At 37.8% G+C, this 16063-nt stretch overlaps 1 protein-coding gene across 3 annotated transcripts in view; it reads right to left on the bottom strand.

The window, feature by feature from the left end:
- The window catches only part of Kifap3 (kinesin associated protein 3), a 133884-nt gene that overhangs the window by 48759 nt on the left and 69062 nt on the right, over positions 1 to 16063 (bottom strand). For all 3 annotated transcript variants that reach the window (XM_052737429.1, XM_052737428.1, XM_052737430.1), the window contains exons 12-17: positions 15649 to 15757; positions 14037 to 14149; positions 10528 to 10693; positions 9833 to 9958; positions 5268 to 5366; positions 1289 to 1374 (exon numbers count right to left, since the gene is read on the bottom strand). In XM_052737429.1, coding sequence (XP_052593389.1) covers positions 1289 to 1374; positions 5268 to 5366; positions 9833 to 9958; positions 10528 to 10693; positions 14037 to 14149; positions 15649 to 15757 — 699 coding nt within the window. The remainder of the gene's footprint in view (positions 1 to 1288; positions 1375 to 5267; positions 5367 to 9832; positions 9959 to 10527; positions 10694 to 14036; positions 14150 to 15648; positions 15758 to 16063) is intronic.

Genomic DNA, 16063 nt, shown 5'->3' with positions numbered 1-16063 from the left:
GCTTCTTATTCTTATCATACATGTTTTTTATATATATATATATAATATACATATATACATATATATATAATATATATACACAACATTGTGATATATTTGAAAATGGTATATATACCACTAAATTGTTCTCTAAGAGTATTAAATATTTTGTTTATTAGCTCCATGGCCATTTATATCAAGATATGATATATTGGTAAAGATTTTTCTCTCTCTCTCTCTCTATATATATATGTATATATATATACACACATATGTATATATATACACTCACATATATATATACTCACACACATATATGAGAACTCTATCTATTAATCTATCTATCTATCTATCTATCTATCTATCTATCTATCTATCTATCTATCGTTTCTTTATTCTGACTTAGATCAAATCTAAAACCCTGTATCAATTTAACTCAAAACCACTGTGAGGTAGTCTAATCTGAAAAGAAGCTGGCATCAAATAAGATGAATTTCCAAAATAAAATCTTGTAAATTAATAAGAAAGTTCCTGCTGTTGTCTACTTCACAATGAAATCACTAACAGAAATGTTAACTCAGTTTATTTTCAATGAACTGATTTTTTAAAAAAAGTTTGTTAATTTGTTTAAAGAGGTTGCTAAGCTCCCCAAAGTACTGAATAGGCTACAATCAAGAAACTTTTAAAACACGGCAGAACTGCAGTTCTAAGAAGGTAGCAAGTGGGCTCTATCAGTGGCACAGAGCGGAGGTTAAAAATTCAAGCCCATGGCCCACCCTATCTTAAGGCTCAGGTCCCAGAAGAACTCTATAGCAGCATCCTAAGTTTTAGAGAAAAATCTTTAGGATCAGCCACTTTCCAACCTAAGATGTAGATCATCTGTCTACTCAGGTATACTTTAAAATACCCCAGGACCAACAATAACTAACATGAAGACATTTGTATTTTCTCATTCTTAAGTACCTTACAAAATGAGTCTATGTATATAACAAAAATGATCAAATAACTAAAAAAATCATTTACATGAAATTTGATTCATTTTACAGACACTGACATCAATTTCCCTTCTTCTATACTTTTCTAAAAGTGAAGGGATTCTGGGATGGCACAGAGATCAGCCTGTGTTCTGTAATTATGTACAAACCTCTCTAAAGAGCCTAGGGTTAAGAGTGGATGGTCAAAAGACCTACACAGAATTTTCTAGCTCTTAACAGAATACAAAGTTGTGTTAGCACTCAATAGTTCAAATTAGCTTTACAATGTCTTCTCTTTCACAAAATCAAATGGTTTTTGTAGAGAGAATACTTACTGCGATAATATCTAATGTGTTATCACAGACTTTCCGGATTTCATTATTCTTATCATGCATCAGGTCTATGAGATATGCTGGAGCTTCTGAATAAAAGCGGTTAAAGAAAATGAATTAAGACTGTAGCTCTTCAGTTATATAAAAATTATACACACCATATGGCAGCATTCACACTCATGCATGCATACACACACACACACACACACACACACACACACACACACACACACATTCCGTCAGAAAGAGCTATAATTGCTTTCTTGATCTGTCATGTCCATGATATTCAGGGAAACTTATTTCATATGAAAGTGAATAAGAGCAAATAATGAATCAGTCAAATCTCATAAAGTTATTATAGTAAGAAGGAAAAAACTGGAGACATAATAAGTCATTTTAAACAAGATAAAGCATTTTAAAATAGAAGAATTTAAGGGAATAGCAAAATATATGTGACATATATAAATCAGAATTAGAAAACCCAAAGAAACAAAAGAGTTCAAAAAAGAACATGAAATAGAAAATGAATATAAAAATAAACACAACAGACTCCTAAGAGAAGTACAAGGTAGAGAGTAAGACAACTTACATATAAAAACTAAATGGATAAAAGGGTTAGAAAATTAAAACACAGTAAGGATAGGCAAGGGGTTAGGAAGAGAGCTCACAGTAGAGTGCTAGTCTTGCAAACTTGAGAAACTAAACTCATTTCCTAGAAACTACATTTAAAAAGTGGGTGTGGAGCCGGGCGGTGGTGGCGCACGCCTTTAATCCCAGCACTCGGGAGGCAGAGCCAGGTGGATCTCTGTGAGTTCGAGGCCAGCCTGGGCTACCAAGTGAGTTCCAGGAAAAGGCGCAAAGCTACACAGAGAAACCCTGTCTCGAAAAACCAAAAAAAAAAAAAAAAAAAAAAAAAAAAAAAAAAAAAAGTGGGTGTGAAGGTGTGAGCTTGTAATCTCAGTGCTGAGAAGGAGGTAGGTGAACCCCGGGAATCACTGGCCGGCCAGCCTAGTGCACTTGCTGAGTTCCAGGCTAATGAGAGGCCCTGCATGAAAACAGTAAGGTAGATGGTTCCTGAGGGATGACAGCTGAGGTCATCCTCTGGCTCCACACACACAGGTGCACATTCCCTTGCAGATGCATGTACCTGCACACACAGGAACATGCACACATAATACACACAATAAATACAAAATAGATAAGGAACTGTAAATTTAAATCCCTGAGAAGAAATACAAAGCAATAGATACAATAAATAATAAAAATATTTATTTTTTAAATAAATATTAAATAAGATTTAAATAAAAATAACTATAGTTCAAGAGGACTTTCCTAGGGGGGCGTAGAAGGGGCGACTATATATGTGAAAAGCATATTTGTAAAATTTGACAGAGGATTCTAAATCTAATTCTAGTAAAACAACTTGATGCTAAAGAAAGTAAACATTCTTTTAGTTTTCTAACCAAAACACCAAGTCACTTCTAGGACAAAAGAAATTAAATAGTTCTCAGAATTAGGACAGAAAATACTCTACGGAGCTCTCCTTGGATGCAATTCTAGATGGATGACAAATATCTTTAAATTGCTGAATGAAGTAACTGTCAACCTGGAATTCTATATTATGCTAAATTATTATTAAAATGACAAGCTAGTTATTTTCAGATAATCCTATTTTATTGTTTATATATAATATTACTACATATAAAAATCCTTATTATAAGTGGGAGTCAATTCAAAAGAATAGCAAAATAAAATACAAGCAAAGATAGGAGTCAAGGGAACAGAACAATATATAAATTTTAGGTAAGCACTGGTTTTTTAAAAGGCAATAATTAAAATGTTAAGTTGTATAGAAATCTATTATTTTGTAGCATACACACATGCATGCATGCATGCACTTGCACGCGAATTTGAAGGGAGATTCTCTGGGCATCTACACCATGTGCTTCTAGAGGCAGTGAGTTACTAAACAAAATCCCCAGGGCCAGGGGTGGGCTACCTCCTGTCTGTTATTAGTCAGGGAGAGAGACCATGGAGGCCTCCAAAACAATGCATGCTCTTCTCATTACTGTCGGTTGTCCACAAACCCGACGATGTGACCTTACTGCATGAGACAAAACACAACTTGAGTTAATAGAGAAGTAGCAATTGAGCTGGGAAGCACCTCCTTGCTGGCCAGCCTTCCAAGTGCCAGAAGGGGTTAGGAAGAGAGCTCACAGTAGAGTGCTAGTCTTGCAAACTTGAGAAACTAAACTCATTTCCTAGAAACTACATTTAAAGTGGGTGTGAAGGTGTGAGCTTGTAATCTCAGTGCTGAGAAGGAGGTAGGTGAACCCCTGGAATCACTGGCCGGCCAGCCTAGTGCACTTGCTGAGTTCCAGGCTAATGAGAGGCCAGAAGGTGACATGATAGCTGCCAGGAGATAAGAGCTATCAATGGGCTTACCTCTGTCTCAACCCTATGAACTACAAAATCAACTAGCCAGGCAAGATGTGCCCATCTGTGCAACAGTGCCCTGACTGTTATGGGGGTAACCAAAGAGTGTCTTCTTGGATTTGAGGCCTGCTCCACAGGAGGGAATCCATGCCAGACATTGTAAACTCAGTAAAAAATCCATGCCTGGGAGGATTATAGGCCCTAGGGAAAACTGACTACGGCTGTTTAGCTAAGTTGATAAAGCATCAAACTGCCTTCTAATTATCTACGTTTATACACATAGGTGAATGCTATTCTCAGCCTCTATAAGTGAAGGCCCTCTTTAGTACTCACAGAAAATCCTTAAGATGAAATAGGTTGTCTTTCAAATTAGTCCCCTAGCAACATATGGCTGTTATTCTGTTTTATGCAGTGACTTTTCATGAACAATTTTTTATGGGCTAGAGAAACAACTTAGTCTTTAAAGTCTACAGCTCACTACCAAAACTTTAAGAATACTTTTATATTTTGTCTGTGTCCCAAAAATTTGAGTGAGGGTGAATTCAAAATTAATGGACTAATTAATTTCATGGAGAAGATTTCAAGACAGCATAGTGTTCAGGCTCAGAAATCTTCCTGCTGGCTCCTTTTAGCTGGGTTTTTGAAGCGCAAAGCAAAGATGTGAAAAACATGCAGATTGACCATTAAAGGAGTAGGAGTGCAATTAAAGCTTAAGGCAAAGAGGCTATAGGCTTTAAAGAGATTAATACTACTAAGAAAAAGTGAAGTAATTTCCAGTCAGCCAACAGAACGATAGGAAAGGAGCTTTGAAGATATTTCTATGGACTCTATCCATTACAAGTTCTACAGTGCAAAACTTCAAACCAAGACTTTCCTCTAGAAATAGCAAGCTCCAGGGCACCTTCCCGAAAAAAAAAAAAAGCTACCCAGGCATGCGGAGACTGCTGTACCACCAGTGCACTCAAGCAGGTTGTCTACCCCGGTACTGTCCACATGGACTGGTTTGCAAATATGCTCAATGAGGATTTATGGGCTTATGGAGGATTGCACCAAGGTTCCAGAGAAAGTCCTTGAAGGCAAGCAGTGTGGAGATATGTTGGATTTCCCACAGGAAGCCCCTATGAGGTTTATGCACAAAGCTATGACAGTAAAGTTGAAATGGAGACCCTTAAGGTGTTGGAGATAGCAAGAATGCTACAGGCACTAACGTGTCATGTACCTCTCCCATACAGTCTAACCATCATTTTCTAGGCTGTTCTTAGTGTACTTAATTTGTTCTGTGGTCTATTAGGTGAAGTGGAGTTTTACACTCGTGGTATGCTGGCATTCACAAAGGGTCTGATTCTGGAGTACCACAGGTTTCAGATGTTCTTTTAATCCCATACTAATTTCAGCTAAACAATTCCCACAGAGAAGAGATTCCATCTTAATTCATTTCAAAGTCTGCTGTTTTCTATAGTATTTCAACATTTGAAAGAAAACACCAAAAATGAATGCTTCTACAATTGTAAATTATTGTTATATATTTTAAACCTTGAAAGGATACGCGTTTCCTTGATTATGACATCTCTTGTGGCCTGATGGAAAACCATTTGGTAGAAGACATAAATTATCTGACACACAAATTCGTCATCCTCTTGCTGAGCTGAAAGAAAACAGAAGCTTCCATGACAGAATTCTCTCTTTCCACACTGATCTCAAACATTTGGGAAACAGAGTTATGGTCACAGGCAGACAAATAACAGCACTTGAGTTAACCGCCCCCCCCCCCCCCACATTGACCGCACATAGGAAGAACATTTAAAAGTGACACCTTCTAAAGTATAAGTCCTTATTAGAATTGGACTCTTGGGGTAGAATGTGGCTCAGTGGAAGAGCACTTGCCTAGTATTTGTGACAACCTGGGTTTGATCACCAGAAACACAGGAAAAGAAAAAGAAAATGGACTATTATAAAAAGATGTTTGTTTAATAATATCCACAAAGTTAAACTTTACATATATTGGCATAAAAGAGGTATTTTGTTTTAATCCAATTATTATAATAAAATGCTAGCATAAGGGCTAATTATAAGTATTTACATTTTATGCTAATAATGATGACTAATAAATGTTTAGTAATAAAAACTTGTAATTTAATACAATTACTTATAAAAATCCACTGAAATGTGATTTATTGATAGAGTATTGCTATCAACTCCTGGCAGCAATTCAATGACATGTTAGAAACATATTTCCTGGTGACTATAGTGTCTACTTAGCCATGTGAACTAAACTGTGGGCTTCTTCAGGTCTAATCTGCCTCAGACGATTTGCATCACTAATTTCCTAAATAAACCATTCCTATGAACCATTCTCTTTCCAGATAGGGTCTGCTCTAGGAGGTTTTCAACACTGAAAATGTACATAATTCTTTTTTCCCTATGTAGATTTTAAAATCATACATATCTCTCCCTGTGGAAAGCTCATATCAGAGACTATAAACACAGTAGAACTCTGAGCTGCTGCCAACTCACTTTGAATATCTCAGCACTCTCAGTTAAATTACAGCAGAACATTCTAAGACATGGGTCATTTTCTAACTTTTGCAGCTTCACAAGCTCTTCATCTTCTGTCCATTAATTTTTACTCCCCAACTATCTAGTTTCTTTTAATTAATTCTAATCTATAAACTTCTGGCTGTGAGAAGGGTACGTGAAAATAAATACATATACACTATACTTTTGAAATGGAATACTTTATAATATGACTATATCATTAGATGGCCTTTTAAATATTAAAATTACAAAGCAAATTAAAAAAAACTCAAAAAAGAAAATGTACAAAAGACTTACATAGGTAACTCATTTTATTGGCCTTGCCTAACCTAAACGGACAATAAACACAAACTAGAGGTCAATTTCATTAACTATCAGGGAACTTGAAATTCACACCACGAGGAGATACAGTAGGAAGGCTGCAGCTAACGGACTGACAATGCCTACAGTGGGGTGACAAAGAGCAGCTTTAACTGTCCTGCCCTGGTAACTGGACTGAAAACTGGCACCATTTACTGAAAGCTAAACAGAATGCCAACTCTCTTACTCGGCAAGTCTACTCTTAGGTACACACCTAATAGAAATGAGCACATATGCTAACAGTTAAAGGAAAGGTTTTAGAAACATTATTTAAACAGTTACTATCCCGAATGCCCCATACCAAAAAACCCATCAATGGTACAAAAGATAAGAATATATTTACAATATAATACTATATACAGCAATGAAAAAGAGCAAAACTATACGTAACATAGATGGGTCTCATAAATATATATAGGATAAAATCAGCACAATTTCACTTACACAGTTAAAACCCAAGCCAAGCCAACCTTTCAGTGATATAACTCAAGACCAGAATGACAAGTAGTTTTCCTCTGGTGTGGACCCTAGCTTTAACCCTTTTGTGTTTTACCATGCAGCACAGGTGGAAGCCAGGGAACTAGAAAAGGGTCCTGTGGGGACAGGTAAAGGGAGAGGAAGTAATAGATTAGGGAAAACCCAAGCAATGAGGTGACTATTGGAGTGGAAAGGCTGAAGCAGGGCAGAGCATGGGACGTGGGGGAGCCATGGAGAAAAGGGGAGGCTAACCCAAAGGAAAGAGACATGAAAAGCCACATGGAGCCTACTGTCTCACCACACAACAAAACTGAGTGGAGGGGCAACACATGTGCCATGGGGAAGAGCGCTGAGTGCTGTGGGCTAAAGGAGCCAGTGGGGAGGGGACACGGGCGAGGGAAGCAGGTAATGACAGCTTAACCAAAACTAAGGGTGTGTGAAAGGCTTTATGGAAACTTACGAGTTAGGAAGCTAATTTCAAAATACAACTTAAAAAACAAAAAAAGAGAATAAAATTATTACCCTACATGGGTGACAATCCTGTTGCTAGAAGACAGGTTAGTTTGCTAGAAGACAGGTTAGTAAATAAAAACTGCAATTCCAAGGCACAGGATACCTCCCTGTGAGTTACAGGTCTGGGAGGCCCCAGAGGTCTCTAAATACAGGCTGTGGCCATTGCCCTGTGTTACCCACCATAACTACATGGTAAGACTCTACTGCTAAAGACAGTATACATTTTGGCTTCAGGACACTAAATATTAACCTCAAACTGACTGGGAAACTTCCTTCCTGCTGTCTAGCTTACACAGTGCCAAAAAGTGCAGAAGGCTACTAGTTGAGAAAAGACATCAATGATCTAACCGAACACCAGACCACCCTGCATACTACAACACCAGTCTGCCAGAAAAGATGTGTCTACTGGTACATAGTGGCAATAATGTTATGGGATAACTAACCACCTTCTTATTGGATCTGAGGCCTGTTCCATGAGAAGGAATTTCATGCCTGGTACTGTAATCCTGATCAAAGCTTACAGTTAGGGAGGTCATAGACACTCTGCTAAACGGACATGCTGTCAAATAGCCTTCTCAATATTTATGCTTATGCTCACAGAACTGGGTTGTTCTCAGCCTTGGTCAGAGAAGCTCATTCCTGCAGTGAACAGTAGTCAACAGAGAGATGCAGAACTGGTCAAAGTCTGAGAAAAAGAGACTATGTGCTGCTTAGCCCTAATGGGACGTCTCTACTAACCAGACTACTAACATGGTTCAGGCATCACTGTGGAAGAGGAGGTGGAAAGAATGTTAAGAGCCAAATGATGGGAAGAGTGCTGTGCAAAGTGTCTTCTGGACATCACATGCCTAGTGCAATAAAGCACACACTACAGCTATGGTTACCTGCGTAAGACCCACGCATATCCAGCCAGCCTCACCCCTTACTGAGGGGCTATTGGCAGTGAACAGCTGCTGGGGAGGGAGCATGATTCTTCCTGAGGAAGCAGCCATTGCTTGCTATCCTAGGCTCCAGTGGACCAATCACACCTATGCACATAGGGGCAGCACTAACTGGATTGAGTGGGTTATAAAAAATGAAGTTGGAAAAAGAGTGTCTTGAGGGGGCATAGGAAAATCCAGAAAGGGAAAATGGGGTGGATATGATCATATTTCATTATGTGTGTGTGTGTGTGTGTGTGTGTGTGTGTGTGTATAATATATTTCATATATTATATATATGAAATTCTCAAAAAGGATGCTTAAAAGATAGAAAGCACTCAACAGGAAGCATTAATGATTGGGAAAACAGCAGCCATACTTCTAGAATACCAGTAAAATTTATTTCCCTACACAGGTAATGCAGTATGGCTATATTTACTTTGATGGTTTACTTATAGTTCGTGGATTTTTCTTATGTAGAGTATACTTCCAAACTGTCTACTAAAATTAGTAAAGTGTGTATCTATCTTATAAATGGCACTGGAAGGACCAAGAGGAAGAACTGTGCTTTCTTTAGATGTCTCACACTAAGTTTAGTTTTATATAATTAGCTACTTTTAATCTATAAAATGGAGTAGAACATCACCCCAATGAAATCATGTCAATTTCAGATAAATTTTATCTGAAATAGGGACAATAATGAGCCCTGGCCCCTCAAGAGCAATACAAAGTAAGGGCAAGACTCTAGGTCCCACTAATACTGTACCCTCACACTACTGTGGCTAATTCAATTGAAATTCAGGTTCTCAGTCCTGACAACCACATTTCAAGTGTTCAATGGTCACATGTGTTGGGCAGGGTAGATAAGATATAGGACATTTATTTTCCTGGCAAGTTCAGAGGGAAACACCTGTGGATCTAGAAGAGACTATGATGTTTAGAATCAGCTTCCAAGCTGATGTTTCTACCAAGAAGTTAAGACATAAAAAGGAAGGGTCGCACAACAGAGAAGAGCAAACTCAAACCAAGATAAAGTTAGACAGAAAGAAGTGATTCGGTAGAACACGTTGACTCTGGGAAAGGAGGGAAATGTCCACGGAATCAGTGCAGCAACCTCAAGTCCTTTCATATTGTTCTACGAAATCCCAGTTAGCAGCTTGTATAGTTCATTTTTCTTAACTACATAATTGAATTAATTCTATGATTAATGAAAGAAAATGCATATTATATGACGTTGCAGACTGTATTTTATATTTTCAAATTTAAAATAATGTCCCTTATGCACTGGCATGAAAGTGAGAATTACCATTCAGCAGTTCAATGAGTGCTGGGATTATCCCAGATTTCGCTAGAAGTGCGGCACACGAGTCATCCATAGACACAGTTCCAATCATTATAACCACTTCTAAAACAAGGTCGTCCTCCGCAGCACCTGGAAAATCAAGGCAGGGAAGGTTCTCACTGAGTGTCCTGAGCAAACCCATTTCTTGTGTCAAATGTGAGTGCACAGAAAAGATACTGAAAGATGTTAAATCCATCCCAATGAATCTTCAACATGCTTATAAAGTTGTCTTTTTATTTCAGATTTTTCATGTTTATCCATGACAGTCTGAGGAACTGGTAAGACAATAGGATGGTGCAAATATATTTTTGAAAATACAACTGAAAGACAATGTAAGCAAATGATTAAAAGACTCTTTAATGTTTCAAAAAACTGCATGTGAACTTCCACATCTGTATGTATTCATGGGGGCGGGGCACTTGTTCATAAAAAGACAGTAAAAATCTAAAACCAAAAATACATAGGGAAGATAAATTAATGTTAAGAAATCACTCTCAGGACAAATGAGGATGTACAGAAAACAGGTAACTTGGTAATCGTTTCTAAAAACAACGCTGTTGGAAGAGTATGCTGCCTAGAACAATGGACTCACACAATGCTGTGTGAGCAGCCCTATCCAAAACCTAGAGCTTAAGCAAAGCTATAAAATGGACACAGACCTGGCTTCAGCTTATCTTTGAGGAACGGAACAAGCTTGTACTCCTTCAGAACCAGCTCCCAGTCTAGGTCTGGGATGGTCAGATTTGCCAGAGTTCCCAAACACTCAATTACAAACTCCTCCTCTTCATCACTGGATATCTGGGCTGCAAGGTCCCCAACATAATCCTGAGGACAGCAGAATTGCAACAGAATTAAAATCTAGGAGAGGATACAACCTAATGCCTAAACCCACTGGTAGAAAAAAAGGCAAAACAAAACATAATTCTCATTTTAATTGAGTTAATTTTCTAAGGGTTTGATAATAAGCTCCAGAGAGGGTAGACTGATTGGACAGTTATAACATTACAATACAGTGTGGGATTTCTTTTTTTTTTTTTTCAGCATGTTGAAATAAGTGATTGTAGTAATTGTGTACAAAGGTAAATAGATAAGGGAAGAAGGGCAGTTTTCTCCCCTGTGGTCAAAACCTGCAGATCCTGGATTCAGAAGACTTAATCTCGACTCACAGATCCATCATTTACTGGCTGTGAACCTTAAGCATACTTTAATTTCTGAAAACACGATGATGCCTTTTAAGACTATAACATTGGAACTATCATCTATATGGTAACCACTTCACATATATCAAAGCTATTATCATCATTACTTCAAAACAAATCTTAAATCTTATGGGCTGGAAGTCAGGTTTCAAGTCAGAATTTATTTAATAACTGTGGTGATTATTTATCTGTGTCCCCCAATAAAATTTATCTGAGGATCAGAGGATAAAGGTCAGTCACTATTAGTAAAAACAGAAGTCATGCAATGTTAGCACACACCCTTAATCCATCTGGATCTCTGTGTGTTCAAGGCCATACTAGGGAACAGAGCCAAGCCGGTGACACACACCTTTAATCCCAGTACCAATCATAGAGACCTGGAGGTCTGTACAGACAGGCAGTGGCAAGGAAGTGACATAGCTGGGCTAAGATAGCCAATGAGAGAGCAGAACAGCAAGGCAATAAAGGTGAGGGTAAGACAGGAAGTAGCTCGAACTTTGGAAGCTGCGGTGTGGTAAGGTAAGATTAGCTGGTGGCTGTTCCGATTCCTCTGATCTCTGTCAGATTTTCACCCCTATTTCTGGCTCCGTGTTTTTTTATTTAATAAAACTGCTTGGAAATGCATCCATAATCTTATGGGCTGGAAGTCAGGTTTCAAGTTAGAGAGAATTTATTTAATAACAAGCCTATGACTAATATACTCAACAAATATTAAGTACCTGTTAAATGTTAATAATAGTGTTATTGTGGCAGAAATGTTGGGGAAAATATAAAGCCTGTTCTCATAGTACCTTCAGTCAGTAATTAACAGCATCCTGAGGCTCTTTTATGGTTATATGGCATGCATAAGTCAAAATGGTCAAGTTTTCAACTTTTGTAACTAGATAAATTAGACACTTTTGAAAAGATGGAAGAAAGAACATTTAGATAAGTAATTTGCTTCTAATGGAAGTACCAAGCTCATCCAACATCTTTAAGATTTTATAACCTACTACTGCAGAGTACAGGGGTGTGTTACCTGACAAGTTGTGGTAGGTAATGGAGAAAGAATTCTGGATTAAGCAGGTACAGGTGCTGACCATAAGCATGGGTCATGGAAATGTGGATATATTGTTTATGTTCTCTCTGTGTTGAAGATAGAGATTTCTAACATGCTAGTTGGTATTCATTGATGCCCAGATGTCAGTATAGACATAGTTTTAGAGAAATAAACAGATAATAAAATGACCCTCACTCTGGGAAGTAGCACTTAAGCAATCGTTGGCACAACTATCCAAAAATGCTTGGGCTGGAGCAGCCAGGAGGCAGAAGAGATAGAAATAATCCCCTGAAGACTAACTTCTCTGCCCCTGTTCCTGACACAGTGCTGGACCCTGCATTCACCTGGAGTAGTGGTGCATTTCCTAGCTGGCCAAGAAACCACTGTGGAGCTTTCGGAAGTAGAATGCTCAGTCATTGCACTCCCATGTGAAGTGGATTAAAACTTACTGATATAGAACAGTAGAAGACCAGTTCGTCCGAGTGAGACACAACATAGCTGGACACAGGCCTTTCTGCTTCTCTTTCATCTGGGTTATTGGACCTTACATGACCTCAGAAACCCTGAATCTCATAATTTCACATCACAGTAGGGATAACTGATCAGTATCCATCCTGCCAATTTTAGTAGGATGCCAAGTATGCAGTAACTTCTTACTGTAGTTTAAACCATATCTTTCAGAAAAAACCTGAGTCCAAAGTCCCTATGTTGGGCCAGTTCATGATTAGAGAATTTAAGGACTAGGGTCATCTGAATTACCTCCTTTGTCTTCTCTTTTTTGTCTGTTTCATCTTTCTGAAGCACTTACAAATTGATGATGTGTGCTCTGTAACAGGCAGGCACATGAGTAAAGCTTTAACTCTGGAATGGATTTGAAGTAGAATAATCATGACAGCTCATTTGTCTCAGCACTCACTTGGTATCAGGAGTTTCTCACCACTTCATTATTATTATTATTACTCTTTGAGAATGGGGCTCTTTCTGTAGTCCACAGGGGAGACAGTGAGACGCAAAGAGGTTCAATGACTTACCCAAGCATCTGTGTCAGAGCTCGGGTTCTTTACCATCCTGCTCTTTTGCTTTCTCTTTCAGAACTCTGGGGAACAAACAGTGACAAAGTAACAGGAAGCACACCCTTGGCAATGCACATGTGCCTGCCATGCTGGGCCCTTGCTCTGTGCTCCCATCAAAGCAGAGGAGAGCACACCAGGTGCCCCAACTACTTTCTAAAACTGTAAAGAATTTTTGTTCCATATTTTTATTTTGTTTATTGTTTACATTTGTGTGTGTGGTGTGGAGCACATATGGAAGTTAGAGGACAACTTGAAGGAGAAAATGTATCAAACTACTGCAAAGTATTAATATGGAACTGAGTAGGTATGAATACGTGTACAGATGCCTGCACATGCACAGAGGTCAGAGACCAACTGAAGGAGTCAGTTCTCTCCACTGTATGGGTCTTGGGATTGAACTGAGGTTGTCAGAGGGTAATTTAATTATGTTAAATCACTGTTATTAATTGTTGACATTAATGGGCTTTCTTATAACACTGTTATGCACATACATAAAAATTCTGACTATATTCACACATCATTACCTTAGCCTGACTCCTTCCTTTTCCTAATAGCCTCTTCCAAGGGTTCTTTTTTTCTTGAATATACTGTAGACTGAGGGAAGCCAGACTCAGAAAGACAGATGCCACATGTTCTCTTCTGTGGATCCTGGCTCTGAATCTTTTCTTTCATTTAATCTTTTGAGAATTTTACTCATTAGTGCTATTAAGCTCATAAAGGTTCTCACAAATGTAGAGGCAGCTTGAGTCTTGAGTAAACATTTGAAGAGAACCCAGGAAGAGCTGTCATCCCCAAATGCAGCAACTTAAGGCTATAGTCTCAAGGTTTTAACAGACAGAAAGCTAGAAGCTACTCACGATGAACAGATTCTTAGTGGGTCCATCATGCTGGGAGATGTTTCTGATCATCTTCATCAGCAGTGGGTCCTTGAGCTTCAGGGCTCTTTTCATGAGCATCTTCAGCCCGTTACCTAGAATAGAAAAATGGAAATTTCTGCATAACACTAAGGTTACATTAAGCTTAAATAGCTTTTTGTTTGGGGTGCATCTAGTACAATGCAGAATCCATAAGTGTACAATTTGAATTAGACAAATGTATGTGCTGTGTAACCCAAACCACACGCCATATAAACTATGCATAGAATATTCCTGTTCATTCCCCTTGTGGCCTGCCTTTCAATTTTATTCCCCCACACAACTATTTCTCCTTCATCCTTTCTTTTTCTACTTCTGTAATTTATCTTTTCGAACATAGTTGAGCTTTATGATCTACAGCTTCATCAAAATAGGCTCATACAACAAATGCTTTCTTGGGTTTGGGTCATGTTCTACAAATTAAAAAAAAACACTTTTGAAAAAAATTATATTTCTAGGAATTCTAAAAATACAAAACTGGAAATTTCATAGACAAAAGATAATTGCTACAGCACTGTTTATGCTTGAAAAGTGCAACAAGTTAACTATGCAAAAGAGTTGAGTAGACCATGACAAAATCGAAGCCCAATTATGCTTCGATTTTTAAATGAACCTATTTTAAATATGTTTGTTATTATTATTATTATTTTTGTGTATGTGTGCACAAGATGTTTGTGTGTTTGTGTGTGCTATGGCATGCATGTGGAGGTCAGAGGACAACTTTGAGTATGCAGATCTCTCCCTTTATATGGGTTCTGGGAATTGAATTTAGGTCACAAGGCTTGTGTGGTAAGCTCTTTTATCCACCAAGCCCCCTCACTAGCCCACTTTTATAAAAGTATTTTATTATATGGAATGATATTAAAAATATTATTTTGGAAGACCATTTTATAAGGCACAGAGAGAAAAATCACAGTTCCATTCAAAATTTTATAGAAGCATTGTACAAAAATTGATTGTATTTATTTCTGAGTGGTTAGAATAAAGATTTAAGATTTTTTTGCTTGCTCATTTGCAATTTTTTATAATGAACATGTACTCCTCAAATAAATAAAAACTGTTCAATAGACACTGAAACATCTAAGCAAGATAAGTAATTTATCAGGATACAATAGAAACAATAACCTGGTATTTTTGTTCGTTTGTTTGTTTGTTTGTTTTTTCGAGACAGGGTTTCTCTGTGTAGTTTTGGTGCCTGTCCTGGATCTTGCTCTGTAGGACATGCTGGCCCTGAACTCACAAGGATCTGCCTGGCTTTGCCTCCCAAGTGCTGGGATTAAAGGCGTGTGCCACCACTACCCAGCTTAAACCTGGTATTCTTCTATTTCATTACCTTTCAAATAAATGCAAATAGATTTGTGTGTAAAATATCACCAAGGAGTATATCCATCAGAAAAGGATATTTTATGAGACCCATAAGAATTATAAGCATACAGAAGAAACTATTTAAGAGAATTTGTTTGCATTGTATTCTTTCTTCCTTTTATTATATATTTCTCATTATATGCAAATACCGTATGCTAAAGAGGCTACCTGTGAAGCTTTGTGCACTGACCTTCACAGATGAGCTGGACATTTCTCTTGTTAGCAGCAAGATTAATGCAGAAAGAAATCAACTCCAAGTCAATTCGTTCATCTGAACATTCGAAGAGCATCTTCATTAACTAGCAAGAGACACAGTCATACTTTACTCAAAACACCAAAACAAAGCCCAGAAGTAGAATACATGAAGTATTCCCTTAAATTACATGTCAGAAATAAGGTAATCTGTATTTTACTACAAACTGGAAAGCTGTAACTGTTAAGTAGAGAAAAATGAGTAAATACGTAATGAATAACTAAATGACCAGTGTTAAATACAAATTTCAAATAGAGAAGAGAATGCTAGAAAATATCAAATAACAACTCGGCACGTCAAGGAACTGAAAATATTGCCTGGAAGCCATGGAGTCCGAATAAAGAAAACAGTT

Source organism: Peromyscus californicus, unplaced genomic scaffold (assembly GCF_007827085.1).
Source record: "Peromyscus californicus insignis strain IS unplaced genomic scaffold, ASM782708v3 Scaffold_14__1_contigs__length_90479793_seg_2, whole genome shotgun sequence".
Lineage (NCBI taxonomy): Eukaryota > Metazoa > Chordata > Mammalia > Rodentia > Cricetidae > Peromyscus > Peromyscus californicus.
This window is presented reverse-complemented; position numbering and strand designations above follow the sequence as displayed.